Source organism: Notechis scutatus, chromosome Z (assembly GCF_049901735.1).
Source record: "Notechis scutatus isolate UNSWTSFEM ecotype Mainland chromosome Z, rNotScu1.2, whole genome shotgun sequence".
Lineage (NCBI taxonomy): Eukaryota > Metazoa > Chordata > Lepidosauria > Squamata > Elapidae > Notechis > Notechis scutatus.
The window spans coordinates 83,489,900-83,516,293 of NC_142025.1; the positions used below are offsets into that span (position 1 = coordinate 83,489,900).

At 38.6% G+C, this 26,394-nt stretch overlaps 1 protein-coding gene and 1 pseudogene across 5 annotated transcripts in view; both read right to left on the bottom strand.

The window, feature by feature from the left end:
- The window catches only part of ANKRD17 (ankyrin repeat domain 17), a 125,944-nt gene that overhangs the window by 66,086 nt on the left and 33,464 nt on the right, over positions 1-26,394 (bottom strand). For all 5 annotated transcript variants that reach the window (XM_026679873.2, XM_026679872.2, XM_026679874.2 and 2 more), the window contains exons 2-5: positions 15,269-15,422; positions 13,153-13,309; positions 9,383-9,530; positions 971-1,118 (exon numbers count right to left, since the gene is read on the bottom strand). In XM_026679873.2, coding sequence (XP_026535658.1) covers positions 971-1,118; positions 9,383-9,530; positions 13,153-13,309; positions 15,269-15,422 — 607 coding nt within the window. The remainder of the gene's footprint in view (positions 1-970; positions 1,119-9,382; positions 9,531-13,152; positions 13,310-15,268; positions 15,423-26,394) is intronic.
- LOC148128952 (uncharacterized) lies at positions 4,654-5,560 on the bottom strand (annotated as a pseudogene).

Genomic DNA, 26,394 nt, shown 5'->3' on the forward strand with positions numbered 1-26,394 from the left:
GTTCCTGTAATTGCTTCCTCAGAGATTAAAATACTGAGTCATGAGTACCAAACTTGCCAAGTACTGAAAACTGAACTCCTTTCAACTTTTAATTCAATAATTATGTGTATAAACAAGCCAGTGGCTAAAGCTGAGCTTGTTATTCTAGTTAAATAGTCTTTTAAAAGATCAATCTATGGAAACAAGTGGAGAAAAGCTTATAGCAATTAGCAGCATTAACAAAGAAAGATAGGGTTACAGGTGATATAAAAAGAAGCATAATGAAAAATACTAAGATGATTTCAGGAGACCATAGCATATACACCCATAGCTTTTCTAAGGAAGGTTGACACTACAATGAAAATCAAAGCCAATGCCTGAGTGCTTCTAGTCCTTTCCTTTTTTTTGCCTGTCGCCCTTGAGAATTGTGAAGGAGGAAGAGGAGGAGGAAGAAGGAGGAGAAGCAGCAGCAGCAGCAAAGAGTACAAAATTAAATATTTCTCTTTCATGCAACTCCTAAAGACAGTTGTCTGTTTCAAGGATGGTCCAGCAACTGCAGCTGTGCACCTCCCAAAACACAGCTGTTCTTAGGAGTTAGGAGCTGTTCCATCTGCATATCAACATCTCAATTTCTGAATTGAATCCAAAGCGCTGCAGAGAAACAATATACTTTGTCAGATCACATAAATGTTCTAAATGTAAGCACATTCTAACAGCCTTTATAAAGAAATTGTGAAAACCTTGGCAACATTTTAGAGAATCAGACAAGATCTTTATATAATGTTCACAAAGAAAACTTATTTAAGTGAATTATAAAATATCCTTGCTTAACTATACCAACATTTCAGTTGTTTTCACTGTCCTATATGTTAATCTCTGCAGAAATTCATTATTTTTAAAACTGATATTAAATAAATCTGCATATAAATTCTTCTATATATTAAAAATGTAACAGAGTTCCAAGCTCTCTACATCTTTATAATATATTTACCTGTTGAAGACTGTGCATTGACATCAGCACCATGAGCTAGCAGCAACTTAACAATTTTGACATGGCCTCCATTAGCAGCAGCCATTAAAGGTGTTATATCTCCCTTGATACCTCTGTCTTCAACATTAGCATGCATTGCTAGGAGGACCTGTTGACATAGAAAACAAAAACTGATAATTAGTATGAAAAGAGAGTAAATCTGTGGTGTACCTGTGCAATCCTTGTTGCTTGCTGTCTTGTATACCAGCCTCTTAAAATACTTCTAAGCATAATGTAGCAACATTATCATGATTATGATTGCATTTTAATTATGCGTTGTTTAGCCAACATTACATAACCCACAACATGTTCCGAGACAGAAAAAACTGCAGTTTCAAGTTTTATTTCTTAGGCACAACAATATAAAACAAACAGAAATACTTTGTTTGAATATATGAAATCTTATTGTTTATTCCATGTTTTGATTAACTAACCCTTAACTGACTCATTTCTTTTTTTATTTCTGCCAGGCAAAAATTCAGATTCTGTTCAGAATACGCCAACTCTACCTCTTTTATATATGAATAAGGTGGACAATTATAAGAGTAAAAGGGAATTACTGTATTTATTGGAAATGAAAATTTTTATTTTGTCCTTAAATACTGGTTAATAGGGAGAGGTGCACTACAAAACTGTTAAACGTGGGAAATACATAGGAAATTGGGGAAAGCATGCTAAACCTAACTTTCTTTTATTATCATCCACTGATGACAGTCTCTGAAATGCAGTCTCCTTTATCCATTGGAGGCTCTCTTTTAAAAAAAAAAAATCAGGGTCCTCCATGGATAAAAAGACAGTTCACTGGACAAACCCTTCTATACCAGGAGAAGACAAAAAAGAAATTTAAATCATTATATTGACTGAACAGGACTAGGATTCTTAAGCTTACTTATCTAGAAATCTCAATGAGTCATACTACATAGTTTTAGTTCGAATGCCATTCATCAATCCATTCCCTTTCCATAGAGAAGAAAGTATATTAGCTTAAACAACTACATCTCTAGCATAGCACTCAGCACTGAGAATAAGAAACGGAATTGTTTACAATAGAATATGTGTACGTTTATGTTTGCTATGCCACATTTCCAAAGTCTTTTCTTGTGCGTATATGTCTGTATATGTCATGTTCAATCAGGGCACCTTATTTTACATATAACTTCCATTAATATTCAATTACACTGTAGTAAATTGAAGGATAGGAGCTTAGATTGCACAGCATCTGTTTTCTAGCCTGATCTATCAATATCATATGACAATATCAGCTGTATTAGTATTTTTGCAATATGCAATGAAAATATTAGAATCTATCCTCTATCCTCCATAGATACATACATGCATTTGTTAAGGAAATCTCCAGAACTTGGTTCCAGACATAGATGTAAAGTCTGGTGACAAGATAGGAAAGCTGGAGAGTATTTGTTGTACATGGGAAGCTTGGCAGTGTCTCTGTAAATATCTGTTTTATTATTCCCAGAGTTGCTTGCTTGTGAGAAGGGCTATTTCCAGAGGTTGGTTGCTGCTGATTTAGACTAGTTCACCCGTACCAGTAGTTCTGATGACTGGCTGAGCCTGCCCGCCTGTACAGTGCTATCCGTCCTATATATCTCACTCTCTGGCTCGCTCACCCCACCCACGCAGCCCAGCTGATTTCCGTGCTTTGCCCGCTCTATTCACTGCAGCTGCCCAAGGTGTGTTGGAAGCCAAGCGCATGAAATCGCTGTGTGTTCAAAGCCGCGCACAAGTTCACATTTTCAGTTCTGCACTAGGCAAACCGGTTGTTAAATGATGTGAAGTCCACCTTTTTTGATTTAATAAATATATAGGGTTTTTACACTTTAGAAGCTTTGTTTCTATCTTTTGGGGTCTTCTTTTTGAGCCAATATCAGGAAATTTCCATTGTACATGTAGGCTGCAGCAGATTAATGTGGATCTTACTTCTGAGAAAAGGAGACAAAAATATCTCCTCTTCCCAACAAGGTTTCAGAAAGTGCAAGGTTTTTCCGCTATTTACAGTACCATCTATTTTTCCCAATTAAAGTTGATGTTGCAAATACAATCTGAAATTACATGCTTATTGGATTACATAGATTAAAAAGACAGTACTCTGTAAAATGAATTGTGACTATAATTAGAATATCATCTTGATGTAGCAAAAACAAGATGACTCCTTTTTTAAAAAATAAAAAGTTTATATAAAATTACGATTCAAAGTAGCCTTCATTATAAATTTGCCTTTTACATTACCATCATGAGGGAAAAAGATTAAATAAGTTTAATTAGAGATCTTAGTATCATAGTAAACATACTGTATGTGTAGAAGCTCAATCACAATTTGTGACTTTTTATGTACGTAAGCACTCAAGGGAACTAAAGGTTGTTTTTTTTAAAAAAAAATCCAGAATGTTGAAAACAAAATTTAAAATTAATACAGGTAGTCATTGACTTATGACCATTTCTTTTAGTAACCATTCAAGTTACGATGGCTTCGTTCTTATAGTCTTTGCAGCATCCTGAACTGCTGTGATCAAAATTTGGGTGCTTGGCAACCGGTATGTATTTATGATTATAATGTCCCAGAATCCCAATTTTTGACTTTTCCAAGGGATTGCCAACAACCCAAATCAATGAGAGAAGACAGATTTTATAATGACCCTGATAAAAAATATTATAAAATGGGCACTACTCACTTCACTTGAAAGTTAAGGACTAACTGTAATTAAAAAACAACAACCCTAAATTTATGAACTCTATGAAATTTCTAATTGCGAATAAGTTATGCTCATAAAAGATTATTCTCTAATAAAGTTGTTGGTTTTGTCAATGACACCAAACTCCAATGTAAACTATGCTGCTCCTAAGGATGTGCATTCCTTAATCCCAGAGCAATAAAAGAGACAACTGGACAATTTTTCAATTTTGCTTCCTTAAAAACTTGGCCTAACAGGCCTTTAAACCGCTTGTCACTGGTGACATATTTGATCTGTGGACCACCAAATGTCTTCCTTAATATTGGTATCAGTTATTCTTGGAAACATCTGTCTCATATATAAAAAAAGACCTTAACTATCCCTTGTTTATCATTTTCACAAAATTTTTCAACAGTTCAAATTTTATGCGAAGCAGGGACAAAAATATCTTTCCTGGGTCAACAAGTGGTTCATTCTTCTGTCGTGGAATTGAAGTCTTTCAGAGTGGCAATCAGAGTGGATTCTCTTACACATCTGTCCCATTCACATATGTAAGAGCAGCACCTGCAGCATTCCAAGCAGTAGAGCCACTACTTTTAGATTTTCATAGATATTCCAGTTGTATTTGCTGTACAGGATGTGCTTCAATAACAGTTCTATGTTTTTATATGTTTCTTTCATGTGTGCAGCGTAGCCAACAGATACTGTGTAAAAACTGATTTCTATAAAATGGAATGTTACAAACATAACTCTTTGACCAGGTCAGTTAATGTTGATTGTGTTATGAGATGAGGCTCGTCAGATATATCCAAATCAAAATTCAGATCATTGTGAATGTATGTGCCTGACTAGTGCAGCATCTTCATCTGTTTCATCTAAATTCCATTTCTTGGTGGTTTCAGTACTGGCACATTGTCATGTGGCACTGCTCTCATGGTTGAAGGCAGATTGGGGTATTTAATCATCCAAAAGTGCGACCAATTCCATTTCTGTCCTAAATCCAGGCCGGAATCCTGACTGGTAAGGGTTGAAATAATCTGTTTCAACCAGAAACCTCTGGAGCTGCCACATGACCACCTTCTCAACAACCTTCCCCAAAAAGAGAAGATTGGAGACAGGTCGGAAATTATCTAACTGGGTGGAGTCCAGCGATGGCTTCTTAAGAAGAGGATGGACCACAGTCTCCTTAAAGTGCTGGGGCACCAACCCCTCCTGTAGGGAAGCATTAATCACTGCCTGAGTCCACCTGCCTGTCACCTCCTGGGAAGCTTTCACAAGCCAGGAGGGACAAGGATCTAAAACACAGGTGATTGCACACATACTCCCTGGGATCCTATCTACTTCCTCGGGAGCAATAAGGTCAAACTGTTCCCAGATAATAGGGCAAGAACCTGCCTCAGGGGCTTCCACCGGACCAGCAATCATGCCGGCATCTAACTGGGAATGAAGTCAAGTGATTTTGTCTTCCAGAAAATCCAAATTCCTCAGTGCGCCCCTTCAGATGGACCTCAATCTCCTCCTTCCCCAGGAGGAGGAGGCTCACCTTAAAGAGGGTCACTGGGTGATTATCTGCAGACACAATTAGTGTGAAGTATTTACAATTCACCGCATGAATCACCACGAGGTAAGCCTTAGTAGCAAGTCTTACCATGTCCGATCGAGTTCATCCCATCTTCTGCCAGTGGCGCTCTAGATATTTCCTCATGCGTTTCATCCCTCTCAGTTCCTCTGTATACCACGGGGCACAGTGAGGTGTACGGGTGAAGAGAGGTTGCATGGGCGCAATCCTATCCAGAGCCTCAGTCACCTTCCTATTCCAAACAATGACTAAGAGCTCGGCTGGACTGAACAGTAGATCTTCAGTTATAACCTCCAGCTCCTTCTGGAACCCATCCAGGTCCATTAGTTGACGGGAGAAGACCAATCTAATAGGTCCTGCCCTCCCTGCGGGGTGTGTGTGTACAGCCCTTGAGAAACACATTGCCATCAGACTGTGCTCTGACCATGACAAGGAAACCAAGGATAGGACCACCAATTCCAGGTCACATAGGCAGGAGACAAACCTGCAAATGGCAGTGATTTCTGAGTTTCTCTGAGCCAAGTTCTAAATGCTGTAGCATAGCTTGCACAACAAATGTGAAGAGCCCATGCCTTGCATTGGTCACCAATCTTATAATAAAAGTGCTTTCTTAAAAACTCCAGTTGTGGTGCATTTTTGAGGTTTAACGTGTACTTGGCACAAATGTAGCAGAACACATCACAGTTCTTCTGACACTGGCTAGGCATTTCTGCTATCAACAATCGCCCTATAGTAAGCCTTACCAGTTACTTGTTATATAAATTACATGTATATACACAACTCTATGCATTGAAACAATCGCATCAAAATACATGGAAACTGATATCAATAAAATCAGTAGCATCTGTGCATGCAAGCTGCTTTTATAGCCTTTCCAGGCTGCATCCATTCAACCTAAGCATGCCTAGGCATGCCCAAACTATACCTGTTATGTAAATGTTATGCAGTATGCCCTAAATGCATGCCTGAACATGCATAGGCTACACAAAGTATCTTATAATGCAAGTGAAAATTAGTAAATTTTATATAATTGTACAAACAAAAAATTACTATAAAATAGTACATGATTACCGGCAGCCCAAACTCTGTAAGATACACCCAAAAGTGTTCAGGAAGCAAAATCTTTGTTGTCCAATGTCCTTTGCCGTCTGCCAGAATGAAAGGTTTGATCCAGAAGCATCTTCAAAAGGATTATCTTGCAAATTTTATTAGTAAAACAGAATCATAATGAAGGAGGCTTGTCCATCAGATAGTCAGTTGTTAGAACTTTAAAGATTAATATCATGCCAATACCTTAAATTCCATCTGATAAGCAATTAGCAAATTACAAATATCATGTAATTTGTTTACCTTATACATTTTTTGAACATATGGTAATCTCTGTATATTCCATTGGTCAGATGATTAGTTGCAACATCCAATACAAACTGAAACTTCCATGGGAATAACAAATGCAACATGCAATAATAATGCAAAATCCTTAAAAATCTAGTTTATTTTGAATGAACATGTTCTGCTATATGCTACCAAAATGCGCTTATCAGCAGGAATCAATCAGAGAATTTTTAATTTTTAATTTTTGTTTAGCACTACATGCAAATTGGAATTTCCAGCTTACTATTAGAATTCAAAACACTTAATTTCAAGACCTATTTGTTCAATCCCCATTTCCTCTTACTGAGACTTGAGGCTGGGAGGGATCAGGCCTGGAATGCTAAGAATCAGTGGGTTTTCAACTAATGACTAGTAGAATTTGGCTAATGACAGCAATAGGGAGTACCTGGACTGCAGTTGCTAAGTAATGTGCTTTACAACCACATTGCTTTATGATGCAAATTCTGGTTAGCAATGGAAACTCTGGCCCCAGTTTGATTGTAAGGACTGCTGTACATTAAATCTTCATGTGCATGTGCATTTTTTACCATAGAGAAAGGCTGAAAGAATATTCCTTGTTATTTGGACTTGTCTCAGATTTTTCTGGAACATAAAATCTAGTAATTTCTAAGCTGACTTTCTGAGAGTCAAGGGGTTAAAGTAATTGTTCAGAGTATAAAGAAGATGTTGAAGCAACAGTTGTCATGCCCTTGTTGGAGTCTGATTCTGAGGGGGAGATTTAGCAGCTGACAGGGAGTGGGAGTGTGGCTCTGGTGCCTGTGGAAGAAACGGGGGAAGGGCACAGTCCAGCTAGGCATTCAGAGGAAGACCCAAGCCCACCCCTTCTTCATCCTAGGGCATGCAGGGAGGAACAGAGAAGGGAGCAACATAGCTTACGGGAGAGAAAAAGGCCCTGATCCCTTTCATTAGTTGCAGCTGGGAGAACAGGATATAAGAAGGGCGTTTGCACACAGCACCTTGCTGGAAACAAAGCGTGCATTATCTTTGTCAATCTTTGGTGTCCTCCCAACTGTGTGTGCTTCCTAATCTTTTGGAAATCTGCAATTTGTTATCCTGGCCTGCCGTGTTAATTACTTCAGCATGGTTTGTGTTGGTTTTTTTTATTTCTGATTTATCTTTACTTTGGGTTCGGACTGCATTTCTTCCCACTATAGACTGTTTTTGGAAGAGTTTGAACTCCAGCCAAGGATAACCGGACATTGGGGGCCACATTAGAGGTATTAAAGGGAATTTATCTACTTTTATGACTTTGTTATTTTTGTGCCATGATCCAGGTCATCACATCAGTGATCTAGGAACTATCAAATGCTTTATATCTATCACTATATAGAAACAGCAGTTGGTATTGTGCTTAGCTTCAGAATTCACCTCCATCTTCAGTTATGAAAAAAAAAAAGATTTTATATAAGTTGAACTCCTGATAAGTGCTTTTATTTATTTGTATCATTTTATCATGTTTAATGTGCATCTGCTGTATTGTACAATAGAGATATTTCATGATGCATTTAATAAAGTAACTAGCTCATTAATTCAATATAAACTTTTCCTCTAAGTTTGAAAGTGGTTGGAAAGCATGTATGTACTGTTCAAGCATTTATGAAGCAAAAGCAAATAGTAGATGCTCTGTCTACTATAAAGAGAATTTTGTGACTTGACACCAATATACTTTGCATGGTCTTTTCTGAGGCAGTTATTGCACCCTAGCATTTAATGAAAACCACTACAGCCTATCTTCTTCCCATTACCACAATAACTAGTTGTGACTTGCAGAAAAGAATGCAAACATTGCTGGAAATCATAAGCCACAGCATCATACATTTGTATGCTAAGACCTCAAGATGCCTTTTCAAAAGGCAACTGGACTTCATTTTTCTTTGAAGATGTTTTGCTTCTCATCAAAGAAGCTTCTTTTGTTCTGACTGAATGGTGGAGAATGGAACTATCTATATTCCTTGAACTCATCTGTTTGTTAGCACTCTCTCTGAAAAGTTGAAGCCAATTGGAAGTTTATCTGTGCCCTCAGGGTCACCTGAATAGTGTAAATGGGAGTGAAGCATCTTGCAACTGCTGAAAGGACTGTATTGTAAACAGGGGATAGATGGCCTCATATCTCTCCCCCTCTGTTGAGGGCCTGTTCAGTTTTAATGTAGATGGCCTCTTTGACCCCTCTTTCAAACCAGTGGCTGTCTCTGTCCAAAGTCCACATTCTGGACAGAGTTTCTATTCACACAAAAATTAAAACAATACTAAGATAGAATGACAATTTTATGCAAGGGACATGAAACTCTGCTGAAACCTCTCTATGTAGCAATCCTTCCTTCTAATACAAAAAACAGGCTTAGAATTGTCTCTTCCAATGCATATTTGCTCTCCTCTGGGTTAATGGCAAGCTTCTATTGCACAAAGTTTTAGAGAACAAAATGGTACCCAAAGCAATCCTACTGATTAATTGCTTAAGTGAGTGAAATTTGGAATGGAGAGAAAATTACCTTTACCCTTGATACCTTTAAAATCTCGCCTGGCTAAGAGACTCTACAGAAATCTGATAGATGGCTGAGGATCTACCAAAGTCTCAGCTTGAGCAGATGTCTAGTCCACACGACAATGGATTTGATCCAAAAGTAATATTAACAAACTGAATTGTGTGTCATGTTCAGAATGTGTTATAAATAAAAAGTGTAGTTTCTCTATTATAATGGAAAAAAGACACACCTGAGCAAGTTCATAATATCCAGCTGAACAGGCTAAACAAAGGAGACTTTCTCCTTCTTCAGTGTGCTCGTTCACACTCCGACCTTCAATAAGCAACTTCCGCACAGCATTTACATCTCCTTCTGAACAAGCTTCAGCCAAACTGCGGCTACGGAGATACAGAGGAAGTTATTCTTAGCACAAATATATTAATATTTCACAGAGGTAACAGATTACCATAAAATATAGACATAAAATATAGATGTCATGGATATATAGCAAAACATATTATGATTACTGGAAATGAAGCTGCAGTGTCAAAAAGTCCAAATTATAGCCCACCATTTACTAAGATAATTGGCTTCTTTTAGCATTGCTGTATTTATTTTTAAATGTTCTGAGAATTAAATTTTACAAAGTAAGCTATCTGGACCACTTTGGAAGTGCTCTAATCTGAACAAAGCTACTACTTAAAGATCAACATGGTTCAATAATATGAAAAATAGCCCATTCTGTGATTCAGGGAATGTGCAGTGTTTACATTTGAAACATTTCAAAATTTCTTCCATGCCCTATTCACCAATAATTCACAGGCAGCAAGTAGCTATCTAAAAGTAATCTCTCTATCCTTCCAAATATTCTCTCAACTGAAAATTAAGTTGTGCTTAGTTTGTTTTTCTTTCCAAATTTAGGCAAATCTGTTTTAGTTTTTTAAAAAATTAATTTTAATTTTTTAATTTTTAAAAAAATTAAACACATATTTAATGTAGTAGTTGTCAAATTTTGTAGCATCACGATCTCATGTGACTATATATACAACTTCCATGAATGAAACTAAAATTTTCACTGGAATTATAGCTGAGCAAAATATAAATTTACTTTAAATTATTAAGTTTTAATCTATATATTAAAGGTAGGGAATTCTCTAACTTTGCAATACACAACTGCCTATTCCAGGCTTGTGTAGGCTTAGCAACAGGTAAAGTATTGAGAATTAATTTTGTAAACACTTTCATTTTGTCTATATAAGTCTACAATTCATTTTTTATTTTATTTTTAAATTTAAATCAGATGCCCCCAGTTGCTAGAGAGCTCCAGAGGATCTTGATCTGCAGAATTCTTTGTGAATCATTTTAGTATGTTAAGAACTGCTACACTATAATGTACCATTTAATATATTTTTGATGTCTCTGCATTTGATGTTTCTCCATTAATATATTTATCCAAAGTTTTCACTTTAATTTTTTTAAATTGTAATATTAAATTTTTGTACATTAAACTTCTTAGGACAATTTCTTTGAAAGATGGTGTCAATCCTGAAGTAAAGCTGGCTAAGGCCAACTTGGAGGCTTCAGGGTGCCACACAATAGTGGGAGGGGGGAAATAGTTAGATGGGGTTTTATAGCCAAAACAATAAAGTTTTCCTATGGAAACCAAGGACATTCTCACAGGTGGCTGGCCAGAGGAGGAGTGAAGTAACCAAGCAACCGGCCACACCTGGATTAGACAGCGTGACCAGTGATTTGGGGGGAAAGGTGAAACTTTTACTTTTTAATTAGGTGAAAGACACGGGAACTTTCAGTCAGCTTTCACCAGTTGTGCCAATACGATATATCCAATAAATTGTTCTTTGAGGAACTTGCCTGCCTCAGAGTTCTGCTTTCTATGGGTGCGTTACTTGGAACGCTGACATTCTGAAATAATCCTTTCAACTGTAGCAGCCTAATATTGGAGGTATATCAAACATCCTCAATAAGCTAGTTTTATAGGCTTAACATGAACATGAGAAAATATGAGAACTTGTGATGCAACAGCTTGTAACCAAAGTAGCAAATTGTTATAAAGACTGATTAAGCAAAACTAACCCTTATATAATATGAAATCAAAGACTTTATACAATGCTGTGAATTTTTTAACAGACATTTTAGTATCTTTAATATGCTGTATTATGTATCTTTTAGTTTATAATGACAATTATAAACATGAAAGATATCAAACAACTGCAAATTTAATTTTTTTCAAAAGTAATGTATTTATCTACTGGATTTATATATTTATAAAATTTATTGACTGCCCATCTTATCATGGGGGTAACACAGAGTGGATAGTTCAACAGTATATAATTTCAGTAAAATAAATTTTTGATTTACATTCTGATCATAAAACAGTATTATATACAGGGAATCAAATAGGAAAAACCAAGATGAGCTCTCAAGACACATCACTTAAACTTATGCTTATTACCAAAAATGGATGAAATAATGTTTGTCTCACCAATTCTGTGAACAATACTGTTAATTATTCATAGTTATTCTGTATTTTATTTTCTTATTTTATTTTCTTATAATTCTTCTTTCTTCCAACCAGATTAATTTTTATATTCATTAATGTAAACAAATGCCCTGCAGCCAATCCACAAAATATAGGCATAATATGTTTATGCATTTAATGTCCATTTGATTTATTTGTTCTTTAGAAAATCTTTGCTTTCCAACAGAGGTAAATGTACTGCAGTGTTGAATGATATTCAGCCCACTAGTGATCAGGAGTGAGCCCTAGGTTGTCAATGCTTTGCTGCCGACCAGCAACAAATCTTACACTGTTGCCTCTCCCTCAAGTCACTGTCTGAGGCTCATACTTGTGAAAATATCAACAAGGTATGCATTTAGGTACAGACAAATAGTCCTCATTGAATGAATATTTGTTCAGCAACCATTGAAAGTTACAACGGTACTGGATAAGGGTGCCTTATGATAGATCCTCATAGTAGCAGATGTTGCAACATTCCCAGGGTCACATGAACATGATTTTGGCGCTTGGTAATTGGCTTGAAATTATACTGCGGCATCCCACAGTCACATGATTTCCATTTGCAAACTTCATTGCTAAATTCCAACAAGCAAAATTAACTGGGAAGATGGCAGAATTATGAGATCTGCCAACTATGCAGAATTCTCTTTAGAACGGCAATTGGAACGGCCACAACTGTCATAAGTCAACATGGTCACATGTGCTTTATGAACATGTTGCTTAGTGATAGAGTTGCCAGTCCCGATTACAATTATTAAGTGAGGACAATCTATATTTATATGCGCACACATAATTTAATTTTAAACTTAAGAACCAATCAAAATGTGAGAGGATGAGGATCACAGAATGTATCATGTGTAGGATTGACACTTAACTTAATCTGCCCTAAATCCATTTTAAAATTCTATTTTGTGGACCCTTCCTTCTATAAATTGAAGCCCTGTGGAATCTGTAGCAGACCTTGATTCACTAATAGTACGTATCTTATACCGGAGCAGTATTTAACCTAAGGGTTGAAATCTTGCAAAATTAAATTTAAAACAAAACAGTCAGTCCCAATATTACACTAAAATCTTTATACAAAAATAGCAGGCACATCTTCTGTCATGTGAAAAATGTCTACTGTGGTTTTGCCCTGCAGCACAATATGCAACTTCATATGTGGAAAAAAATGGCTAAGGAAGAATTCATGAACTGAATCCTTTAAGCTTATAATTTTGAGTACAAATCCAGTTGCTAATGATGATCTCCCCACTCCTATGCTGACACTTTCAGATGATTACACAAATATTCCCTGCGCTGAATTTCCTGCAGAGAAGAGGCAGAACTGCATGTTCTCTGTAATCCCTTCCAAGCTATGATCTGTACTACATAACAATTTAAGAAATAAATATTTTCTGAAATCTGTATAGTATAGTATAATAATAATTGATTTTTACAGCAGAAATATAAGAAACAAGTAGTTTCAGATAAATACTTACTTGTCCATCTGCCCTGAGTTTGCTGTGCTTTCAGCTCTCATTCGGGTAAGTGCAGCAGCAGCTTCATCCAATGCACAGCTGACTGAGGAAGTTAGTCTGCGAAGCACCTCAGGATCTGCAAAGGCTTTACCATCAGCTGTGGATAACTTACCTATTCCTTTTATTTTAGATCACAGATCAGAAGTTTTATATCCAGAAAGAGGAAAATAAAGACAATTAACAAAATGCTATTCACTAATACTAATAGCATAATTCTTAAGCAAGCACATGTAAAATGGTAATACTTGAAATGAGTCTTGGAGAAGAGATGTATTATATTCTTCATAACTTAGCAACATTCCAGAAAAAAAATCACATTCAACTAGCGGGGGGGGGGGGAAACTAACTGGGTAATTTTTATTTTTCTGGAAGCGGTATCATTTTTAAATTTAAAATACATTTCTAGAACAGTCCCAAAGGTGCTTTTTCAAGAGGCAACTAGACTTTCTGTTTTTTCTCTGAAGATGTTTCAAAGAAACTTCTTCAGCTCTGACTGGATGGTCGGAATGGAAGGATTTATGGAATGGAAGGATTTATACTTGCAGACAGCTGGTCATTTGCATTCTTTTAGCGGGTCAGTAAGGTCACCTGGAAGTTTATCTGTGTCATCAGAATCACCTAAGTGGTGCAAATGATGGAGCTTTCAACTGTTGAAAGGACTGTGTTGTAGATTGGCTATAGATGATGTTGTATCCCTCCCCCTCTGTTGAGAGAGGGCTGTTCAATTTTGACATAGATGGCCTCTTTGGCCCCTCTTTCAAACCAGCAGTCCTCTCTGTCCAAATTGTGGACTTTGCTGTCTTCAGAAGAATGGCCTGTGTCTTTTAAATGCAGGTGGATTGCTGAATCTAATCCTGATGTGTTTGTTCTTCTATGTTGTGCCATGCGTTTATGAAGTGGTTGTTTTGTTTTCATAAATGCATGGCAAAACATAGAAGAACACACACATCAAGACTAGATTTTTCAAGAAAAACCAGAAAGTCCAGTTGCCTCTTGAAAAAGCACCTTTGGGACAACCATGACCTGGATGACTGAGAAACTCCAGACGTGTGTCTAGCAAATCAACGCCATTTAATATTTAAAATGGACCACTGAAATCAAATCAATAATTTGCAGATAAAGTATTCTTATTATTTGCTAAAGACTGAACATTCCAAAAGGGTTTGAATTAAATTATCTGACACTTTAACTTGGCCAAGGTAGGCTTTTAGAATATTGTTTATAAATAAGAAACGGTTAAAATTACGTGGCTTACTTCTCATATGAGGATCAAAATATCTGGGCAAGTTTATATAGGCAAGGGCAATTCTTCAGATAACTAGATTATAGCCATAAAATGAAATAAAACTCCCTACAGGAATGTGATGGAGGCATTTCCATATTAAATAATGGCAAGCACCAATTTCAACACAGAATCTTTATTACGTATCAATTAAAATTTACAATCTGTAAAAGTCACTCCAGGAACCACATACAGTTAGTAACTATATTGAGCCATTTACAAATCTGACAGTAATAAATAATTCATTTTCCAACCAATGCACACATTTACAACCAAATGTTGTGCATTTTTTTTTAAAAAACCAAAAGCTATTAATATGAAGCTCAGTAAAGTCTGATAAATATTAGGCAGCAGTGCCAGCAGGTGGAGGAGGGACCTAATCAACGTCACAAATCTTGAGGTTAACTCATTGTCTGCACTGCAGAGAAAGAGCTCAGGAAGATACACTTTATTTAAGCAACAAGAGGGTAAACCCGCCCCTGAAAAAAAAGTTAGGCAGAGGAAACTATATAGAGATTATTTTATCTGAATGATAGTAACCAGTGATCTTCACAGAATATCTCTCTCTCTCTCTCTCTTGCTCTTTTTTTCCTTAGTGACCACTTAATGACAAAATTGATGGAACAGATTGCAATTGTTAAACAAGGAAGAGGCTGTATTATACAAAATGTTGTTCAAAACACATATAAAGATAATAAATAAACTTAATAATACTTAAAATATTCAAAAATCCAATGTTATTTTATGGATATTCTGTAAATTAATTGTTCTTCAAAATCAGTGGTGTATATTTACCTGCAGCTTCTAGTAAAGCTTCTAATCTAGCTTGGGTTTCTGGATCTACTGTTCTGAGATCAGCACCATCAGCAGTACTTGACAATAGCAATTTTGAAGCTGTCTCAAGCATTGGATTCTCCAAATCATCCTGATCCAAAATAAATGACTCCACCTAGGAGGAAAAAATGAATTTTAATACATATGTTTATATGGAAACAAAGGTCTCTACACATAAAAAAAAATTAACTATGTTGATAAGTTTCCAAACCATCTACAGGCCAGTTTTATGAAATTTCAGAATTATAATTATTTCTTCTCTTTTCTAACTACTACTTTTCTTTTTTATTTTCTAACTTACTGAGAACTATATCATTTCTTCTCTTTTCTAACTATTCTATCATTTCTTCAACTTTCTAATCTAACTAAACTCTTAATATTACTTTATCTTCCTATGCCATGTTACGTCAAAATGTGATAGAATTTCTGAATAAAGGAGATGAGATGGGTAAGATTTTTTTAAAGATTCCATTTAGACTCTTGAGACACAATTGTTTTGTATGGGTTGTTAAACAGCCAAAATTGTTTTACTATTTTACTCTTGCATTAGGAAGATAGTTCATTTAGCCTGAATTCTATAAGCTAAAACCTGTGAAAAGAACATGAATTCCAACAGCACTTGAACTATTAATATATAGAAAAATGTTTGCACAGGAATAACATTTACTATGACCAATACTGAACTATAGTAGCTTACACTCTGATTGTATTCCTAAGTAAGCAAAAATGAAAATTATTTTAAGTTATCCAAAAAATATTATGCAATTGTCCAAAAGATATAATCGGTAAATGCAGCAAAATTTGTTACAATGATTTCATTATGACTTTCTATAATTTGCTAACATTTGTAAAATAAGGCAAACATAAGGCTTTATACATCAAAAAGTAAATTTGTAATAAATGAATGAATACTATAGCATGTTGAAAAAGAAACAACAGTAAGTTTGTCATATACCATATATTAGAGCAATTTAAAATTTAAATTAAATTTAAGCAATTTAAATTTAGCATGTTCCTCAATTTGGGAATGATATGGAATATATCACTTTATGAATTTGGAAATAACCAACTTTTATAAGTATAAGCCTCCTGGAAAGGATCTTCCAATAGATTTCAACAAGATCATAACTAGAGGCATATCTTTCGATTACCTTTAATGTTATCTTGCAGTCTTGATACATTGATCTAAACCCAGAGAATTAATAAAAATTCCAATAATACCATGATGATCACCATAAAGTATGTTGATCAACTAGTTGCTACATTATGAACCAAATTAAGTTTTTAGGCAGAATCCATTGCAGTGGCCTAATTCCAATGATATTGGTGTATGTTTAATTATTAATAGGATAGCCAGAAATACTTGCACCTGATACATTAAACTTGACATTTTTTTTTGCCTACATCAGAAGACAGTATCTTTTTTCAGTCATTCATGCTATGGTCATCTCCAGTATTGTCTATTGAAATGCCCTCTGCATTGGTCTGTCCCTTGAAGAGGCCACTCAGAGTCCCTCAAACCATGAGATGGGCAGCATACAAATATAATAAAGCAAAGAATATCAGAAGCTGCAGCTGGTGCAGAATGCAATGGTGCACTTTTGGGCATCCCTAGAGTTGTGCATGTAACATCTCTACTACATGAGCTAAACTGGCTGTCAGTTTGCTCCTGGGTATAGTGTAGTGTAGTTAAAAGATAAGATAAGATAAGACTGCTAGCTGCCTGCAGTTTTGCAGTTTGAATCTCACCAGGCTCAAGGTTGACTCAGCCTTCCACCCTTCCAAGGTCAGTAAAATGAGGACCCAACATGCTGACTCTCTAAACTGCTTAGAGAGGACTGTAAAAGCACTGTGAAATGGTATATAAATCTAAATGCTATTGCTATTATTAAAAGGCCACAGAAGCACTCCTTATCTAGTGACCACTCAGTTATGTTAGTAATGAGAATGGGTGTTGGTAAATTTACCTGAGAACACCCTTTTTATCTCTGCTGCTAGAGAGCCCAGGATGGGTTAGACTCCTCCTGATGACATCATCAAGCTGGGTCTGTCTAGTATAAAAGTGACTGCCTGTGGGAGTTTCCCCAACTTTGGCGAAGGTACTTGACAGCCTTTAGTAAGTGTCTCTGAAAGCCAAACAGAATCTTGAACATTAACATATCTTACCATGGTCTGGACGAAACAAGGGAGGGGCTGGGCTCTCTAGCAGCATAGATAGAAAGGGCATTCTCAGGTAAATTTACCAATGCCCATTCTCCTCAATGCTGCTGCGAGAGCCCAGGATGGGACATACCAAAGCCTGCATGTCCACGGGAGGGTCCTCGTCCGGCTGATCACTCCGAAGTTGGGAGCACTTGCTAAAGCACCCGTCTACCAAAGGCCTCACTTGTCGAAGCATAGGAGTCCAGGCAGTAATGTCTGATGAACGGAGACAGAGATGTCCATGTAGCCGCTCTGCAAATTTCTTCTAGGGATGCTTGGGTGGCCCAGGCAGCTGAAGTCGCGGCACTTCTAGTAGAGTATGCCAATGGGTCCTGGAGTACTGGAAGGGCCCTGGCTTTGTAGGCCTGTGCGATGCATGCCCTGATCCACCTACTCAAGGTGGGAGGAGAGGCCTTGTTCCCCCAGTGGGAAGGGGAAAAGGACACAAACATGCCTGTCTTTCTAAATGTCGAGGTATGTTTGATGTAAATTCTAAGTGCCCTTCTAACATCTAGGGTGTGCCATTTGTGCTCTAAATTGTGGTGCGGAAGGGTACAGAAATCAGGTAACATTATGTCCTGAGATCTGCGGAAAAAGGTACTAACCTTTGGGACAAAGATAGGATCTAGGCGGAGAACAACTCTATTGTCATGAAAGGTGCAGAGATCCTGCCTGATAGAAAGAGCAGTCAGCTCCGATACCCTTCTAGCCAATGTGATAGCTACCAGAAAAACCACCTTCAGGGTCAAGAATTGAAGAGACACTGTTCTAAGGGGTTCAAAGAGAGGTTCTGTTAGAGCCTGGAGCACCTTGTGAAGGTCCCAGGAAGGGTACCTGTGTACAGCAGGAGGGCGAAGGTTGGAAGCCCCTTTTAGAAACCTCCTGACAGAAGGATGGTGAGATAAGGAAGGAAGGGATTCCCAGGAAAGGACTGAGGAAAGAGCGGATACCTGACGACGTAAGGTGTTAGATGCAAGACCCTTCTCTAGGCCGTCCTGAAGAAATGGAGAACCTCTACTATTCTAGACAAAGTTGGAGTGAGACCCTCTTTTTGACACCATTGGCAAAAAAAACCTTCCAGGTGGCATCGTAGATGTGCGTCGTAGATGGTTTACGAGATGCCTGGATAGTGAGAATGACCCTGGTTAGCCTCTCTCAACTGATGCTGCTCAACCGCCATGCGGTCAGTTTGAACCACTGGGGATCCGGGTGGAGCAAGGCTCCCTGATGAAGGGAGATCATGTCGTTTGGGATCCTCCAGGGAGCGGCTACTGACAGGTTCACCAGGTCTGCAAACCAGGGTCTCCTGGGCCAATAGGGGACCAGGAGAATCAGCTCCACCCATTCCTCCAACATCTTCTGAATGACCGCCAGAATGATGGGAAGAGGTGGAAAGGCATAGAGGAGACCCATGGGCCATCTGCTCTGAAGTGCATTGGTCCCCTTCGCTCCCTGGCAAGGAAACCTGGTGAAGAACCTGTTGACTTGAGCGTTTTGGGGAGAGGCAAAGAAGTCCACCACTGGGGCACTGAACCTGAGTGATAGATCCCTGAATATGGATGGATGGAGGGACCATTCTGTGTGGTCAACTAGGCTCCTGTTCAGCCAATCAGCTTGAGGGTTGTCGACTCCCAAGATGTGGTCTGCTGTGATAGAGAGCAGGTGTCTCTCCTCCCACCGCCCCAAACGTTCGGCTTCCCCCATCAGGGCTACCTCTCTTTGCACTGATTGAGAGAGTTGTCTCTTTCTCTTCCTCTTGGTCGTTTGAAGACCCTGGTTGTCCAGGCATGAAGGCTCAGCTTGAATCCTGTCCTCCTCCATTGTTTGTATAGTCAAGCACAAGAGCTGCTGTGAGCGACCCTCACTATATGCTGCCTATGTAGGGGCCTTAATTACAGCCTGCTGTGGTGTAGGAGTAGGCCGTTGATGTGTGTGGCCACTTAAAATGGCCGTTCACCTTGTGCGCTAAGGAGAAGACGATCTAAAATGGCCCCTTGCACAATTGCAGCCTGCGATGGCTGATCCTTGCTCTGTAGGCAGAGAAAGTGCCCCGAGTGGCGAAATCGGCTGTGGAAAGGAAACCGTGTTGTTTGCGATCAACTGTGAGGAGCTATTATCACCAATCCGATCTTTGCGATCGCGACAGCCGAAATCACTCAGGGAGAGCTGCAGAGGAGGGCCTATGGCTTCTCCCTTACTTACAGCCTCCCTGGGATAGACGACGATTCCCTGCGTTGTAGGTGAGCGGAGCCCCACTCTCCTGAAGGCACAGCTGCACCAGGTCCCTGGGAGCTGTGCTAAAGGCCTGTAATCACTGGGTCGAATTTGCTGTTGCTTTACTAAATTGCTTTCAGAGACACAGCTCAATTGTCATCGAAAGGAGCTGAATCAAAGCTGGGGAAACTCCCACAGGCAGTCTCTTTTACACTAGACAGACCCAGCCTGATGATGTCATCAGGAGTCTAACCCATCCCTGGGCTCTCGCAGCAGCATTGAGGAGAAAGTAACTTTATTACCAATCCTTCACAGATCTGTAAAGCAATTGAAAGCTGAAGTAACATTGAACACACAATTGTGGTTTCTATTAGTGACTGTTTCAATTAAGAATCAAGCTGCCAGTCTCAAGTGTGGTCACTAACTAAAATAAAGTCACTTTCATTCAAATGGTCATTGTTCATTCCTACACTAAATTTATATAAATATTGGAATTCATTTTTGATAATTGCGGCATGCACTGGACTTTCTGTGTTTAGATCAAAATGTGATGCTAGAAAGACAAGTGGTTTCCCAATACATATAGAACTTAAGACTGTTGCATCTTGAAATTATGAGCTAATTCTGTATAATTCTTATAGCAATACCACTTAGACTTATATACCATTTCACAGAGTCAGCATATTTTCCTCAACAATCTGGGTCCTTATTTTACCGACCTCGGAAGGATGGAAGGCTGAGTCAACCTTGAGCCTGGTGAGATTTGAACTGTCAAATTTCTGGCAGCCAGCAGTCAGCAGAAGTAGCCTGCAGTACTGCATTCTAACCACTGTGCCACCACAATCCTCAAACAATGGCATTTAAAGAGATACTATTAAAAGTATCCAATTCAGTATAAAGTTAATAATCATTTAAATGGGAGTTTTTAATGTTAACAGGGATTATTTTTGGCTCCTCCCTAGACCTACACTAATATAACTACACAAAGTCAATAGAAAGTCATTTAAACAAAGCCACTCACATATGCCAATAAGACATAGCTCTCTTTATTCAGATTCAAGTGATTCAGAAAGAAGTGCTGAAGCAGTTGCCTGGTATAATTAATGAACTCACTGACAACCGATAAATTAAAAGTTAAAAACAAGATAGAACTACAGGTGAAACTCGAAAAATTAGAATATCGTGCAAAAGTTCATTTATTTTAGTAATGCAACTTAAAAGGTGAAACTAATATATGAGATAGATTCATTACATGCAAAGCAAGATAGTTCAAGCCGTGATTCATCATAATTGAGATGATTATGGCTTGCAGCTCATAAAAACCCCAAATCTGGAAAATTAGAATATTACATGCAATCAATAAAACAAGGATTGTACATAGAACAATATCGGACCTCTGAAAAGTATAAGCATGCATATGTATTCAGTACTTGGTTTGGGCCCCTTTTGCAGCAATTACTACCTCAATGCTGTGTGGCATGGAAGCTATCAGCCTGTGGCACTGCTGAGGTGTTATGGAAGACCAGGCTGCTTCAATAACAGCCTTCAGCTCTTCTGCATTGTTCAGTCTCATGTCTCTCATCTTTCTCTTGGCAATGCCCCATAGATTCTCTATGGGGTTCAAGTCAGGCGAGTTTGCTGGCCAATCAAGCACAGTAATCCCACAGGCATTAAACAAGATTTTGGTGCTTTTGGCAGTGTGGGCAGGTGCCAAGTCCTGCTGGAAAAGGAAGTCAGCATCCCCATAAAGCTCGTCTGCGGAAGAAAGCAGGAAGTGCTCCAAAATATCCTGGTAGACGACTGCATTGACCCTGGACTTAATGAAGCACAGTGGACCAACACCAGCAGATGACATGGTTCCCCAAATCAACACAGACTGGAAACTTCACACTGGACTTCAAGCATCTTGCAATGTGTGCTTCTCCATTCTTCCTCCAGACTCTGGGTCCTTGGTTTCCAAATGAGATGCAAAAGTTGCTCTCATCAGAAAAGAGGACTTTGGACCACTGAGCCAGTTCTTTTTTTCTTTAGCCCAGGTAAGACGCTTCTGATTTTGTTTGTTGTTCAGGAGCGGCTTGACAAGAGGAATACCATATTTGAAGCCCATGTCCAGGATCCGTCTGTGCGTGGTGGCTCTTGATGCACTGACTCCAGCCTCAGGCCACTCCTTGTGAAAGTCCGCAACACTTTTGAATGGCCTTTTCCTGACAATCCTCTCCAGGCTGCGGTCATCCCTGCTGCTTGTGCATCTTTTTCTTCCACACTTTTCCCTTCCATATAACTTTCTATTAATGTGCTTTGATACAGCACTTTGGGAACATCCAACTTCTTTTGCAATTACCTTTTGAGGCTTTCCCTCCTTATGGAGGGTGTCAATGATGGTTTTCTGCACAACTGTCAGGTCAGCGGTCTTTCCCATGATTGTTCTTCATTTCCCATAAAGGCTCAGGAACCCTTTGCAGGTGTTATGGCTTAATTAGCTGATTAGAGTGGGACACTTTGAGCCTAGAATATTGAACCTTTTCGCAATATTCTAATTTTCTGAGATTGTGGATTTGGGGTTTTCATGAGCCATAATCATCTCAATTATGACAAATCATGGCTTGAACCATCTTGCTTTGCATGTAATGAGTCTATCTCATATATTAGGTTCACCTTTTAAGTTGCATTACTGAACTAAATGAACTTTTGCACGATATTCTAATTTTTTGAGTTTCACCTGTAGATATTTTTCTGCTCAGAGAAATGATGTTAAATTAGTTTCCAAAGATACTGCAAGCTGTTTCTGCTTCTGAATATGGTTTCAACATTAATGGCCCATATTGCCTCTGCAGAATGGAATGACTTCAGAACTCTGGTTCCTAATTTAATGCATGGTAGGTAAAAATATGCCCTCTAAATACTTCAGTGGGTATGCCAACCTCCATGACATATCTAATTTTGCTTTCCAAAATTTATCTATCTATCCAGCTGAATGAATGGAAAGTGACACACTACAAAGCATGCAAAGTACCTGCCTTAAGTATAATCTGATTTATACTGATGTATAATCCTGGGAAGTAGCAGTCTGATGACAATTGCATATACAGGAAGCATTAAACATTTCTAGTGTAGAGTATTTGCAACGTTAGAGACAGTTCAGATGTATAATCTTTTTTCAGAAGTCTGCTGGCCTCAGTCAATTAATAGGAATATGTCCTTATGTTGAATTTCATGTTACTACGGTACATCCTGGTCTGTATCCTAGGATAATGCTGGCATTTACCTTCAGTGTAGTAAGCATCTTTGAAAAAAGGAATCTGATTTCCTTACCTGGTAACTACAAATTATTTCAGAAATTAGAGTAAATATTTAACTTTTATCTACTTATAACTTGCTCAAATATTAAGAAACCTACTAAACATTTGAACTACTATAAACTACCTTTGAAGAAAAAAGTTGAAGATTTACTCTAATTTCTAAAATAAGTTTTCAGTTACCAGATAAAATGTTGTTAAACTTAAGAAATCAGATTCCAGTTTTCAAAAATGATTACTATATTTTTGGTGGCTTACAACATTAAAAGTATTAAATCATGAAAGATAAATATTTCTAAAACAACACAAATGGACATTGCAATCAAAGCAAAGTTATAGTTAAAGATGGGGAGGGAGGGAACAGGATACAAGCAGAGGGGAGATGGGATTGCCTGTTAATCATCAACCACTTCTAGTATGATGGTCCTGCTGGGGCCCCAAGCAATTAGATAGAGCCAAATCTTCAAGGTCTTGTAAAAAGTCAGAAGACTGATATCACCTTGAGGGATAAGATTTCTGAACTACAAAAGTCACAGCAGTGAAGGCCCTTCTCCTGGATCCCACCAGCTGGAATTCCTTGATTGACAGAGTCTGCAACATGTCTCCACTGCTGGCTTGGGTGTGGGGGTCTCTACCACTGGGTGGGGCGGTTCCTCAAGTAACCTGGACCCATGCCATGCAGGGATGTATAGGTAATAACCACCATCTTGAATTTCACCCAAAACAAACTGACATCCAGCGCAGCTCACAGAGCAGTGGTGTAATATGGACCATTCTTGGGGCCCTAAGAACTGCTTGCACCACCACACTCTGCATAAGTTGAAGCTTCTAAATGCTCTTCAAGAGTAGTTCCATGTAGAGCATGCAAATATGATTCTTTGGCTTATAAGCAGAACCTCTAATGGTTGCTATTAAAAGGAGAGAAGAATCCAACATAACAATTCCCAGCCTTTTACTTCTCAAAATATATGCACAGACTTAATTCTCATGACAAATTTTACATTTATCTTAGAAAACAATGTTCACTCTTTGTATTGTATCAATAAATGTAGCAGCTCTTATGCTCCCACAATAGCAATGTAATATTAAGTATTTGTCTAATTCAGGGGTCCTCAACCACCGGGCCGCGGACCGGTCCCGGTCCGTGGAGCACTCTGTACCGGGCCGCAAAGAAAAAAAAAATTTAAAAAAATGGCGGCTTTCTTCGCCTTCGGTGAATGCTGCTGGGATCGGGATCAAGGACACAAATGAAAGAAGGGGAGGGAGGAAGCAACCGAAGCCTGTCCTGCTCTCTGGCTCAGCGGCTTCGGTTTCCTCCCGCCTCGTTCCTCTCTCAGTCGCTCTCTCGCTGCTCCACCAGCCCAGGAAGAAACTGCTTCAAAGAAGCCGGGGGTGGCTTTTCCTGTCGCCGCAGCTCCTCCGAAGCGCCCGTTACCCCCACCCGCCCGCCCGCGCTTCAATTCAGTGCCCGTTCTGCCTGCCTGCCTGCCTGCCTTCTTCGCTTCGGAGCAGCTTCGCTGAGAATAATAACTATTCGCCTCTTTTATCAGCGAAGCTGCTCCGAAACGAAGAAGGCAGGCAGGCAGGCAGGCAGAACGGGCACTGAATTGAAGCGTGGGCGGGCGGGGTGGGGTAAACGGGCGCCGGAGGAGCTGCGGCGACAGGAAAAGCCACCCCCAGCTTCTTTGAAGCAGTTTCTTCCTGGGCTGGTGGAGCAGCGAGAGCGCGACTGAGAGAGGAACGAGGCAGACACCTGAGGGAGGGAGGGAGACACCTGAGGGATGGGGCTGAGGGAGGCAGGGCCGAGGCGCCTGAACTTGGTGGTTTGCTGGCAGACGTTTATTACCCGACTAGGTAACAACATCAGATGTTACCTAGTCAGGTAATGAAACGTCTGCAAGCAAACCACCAAACTCGGATTCTTCTCCCCCCCAGTCCTTGAAAAAGTGTTTGTGCTTGAAACTGGTCCCTGGTACAAAAAAGGCTGGGGACCACTGGTCTAATTGGATACTAACTGGATAAGAGCCATGGTGGCACAGTGGTTAGAATGCAGTACTGCAGGGTACTTTTGCTGACTGCCGGCTGACAGTTCGATTCTCACTGACTCATGGTTGACTCAGCCTTTCATGCTTTCAAAGTCGGTAAAATGAGGACCCAGACTGTTGGGGGCAATATGCTGACTTTGTAATTGCTATTGCTAGACCCTTTTTAAAAAATGTATTTCCATAATTTTTCTTTTCTTAATTCTTGTCTCTCTAATAATACTTAATTACAAATATTTCACAACTGTGTGTGATTTAAAGCAGTACTGATTTTGTACTATCTGTCCAGTTAAATTATTTTTAGAATCCACAAACCACTGGGTTTTAGTAGTTCAAAGCTGTTACCAATTGAAAAACAAATATACCTTACCTCTTAAAAGTGTTAAAGACTATATATCATATTACATACAGTGGTGCTTAAAAGTTTGAGAAACTTTTTGAATGTTCAGTAGTTCTACATAAGCACAACTTAAGATAGGGTCATTTGTTCTTCCCTAAGTCCTAAAATTAGATAAGCAGAATTCAGTTAAACAAAAACATTATACTTTTTCTTTTATTTACTGAGGAAAATGATCCAAATCTACCTTTTTGTGTGAGACAATTGTTCAATTATTATGCAGCAATATAACGCAACTTACATTTCTAATATTTGTGGATCAATCTTGCACACCAGCTTTGAGGAATTTCAGCCATTCCTTATTATAGAAGAATTTCAACTCAGGGATGATGGCAGGTTTCCTCACATGAACTACCCACTTCACATCCTTCCACAACATTGCTATAGGATTAAGATCAGAACTGTCATTGGCCATTCAAAAACATTAACTTCTTTTTGCTTAAACCATTCTTTGATCAGATGGCTTGTGTTTTGAATCATTGAATTGTTGCATGATCCACGTTCTCTGAACTTCAGTTTAAACAGATGCCTTGATATTTTCTTGTAGAATTTGCTAGTACACTCAGAATTCATAGTTCTATCAATTATTGCAAGCCTAGATGAGAGGCATCGAAGACGGCCCAAATCATGACATTACTACTATCACGTTTCACATATTCAGTAAGATTTTTATGCTGAAATTTGACATAGATCCATTTTGGGGACAGTAGTTTTTCTTATTGTTCAGTCTTCTTCTAATGCTGGTCTAATCAATACTAATGTTGTCCAATGCAATTTAGTTCTTTACACATTACCCTGGGACCTTTTTCTTTTTTAACAAATTTTATTTAGTTTTTCACATTAAAAACAAAAATCTCTCTTTAGTGGACAACATATTTCCGGGTCACCACCTTTACATACAAACATGACAGCAATTATACATTTATATATGCATAC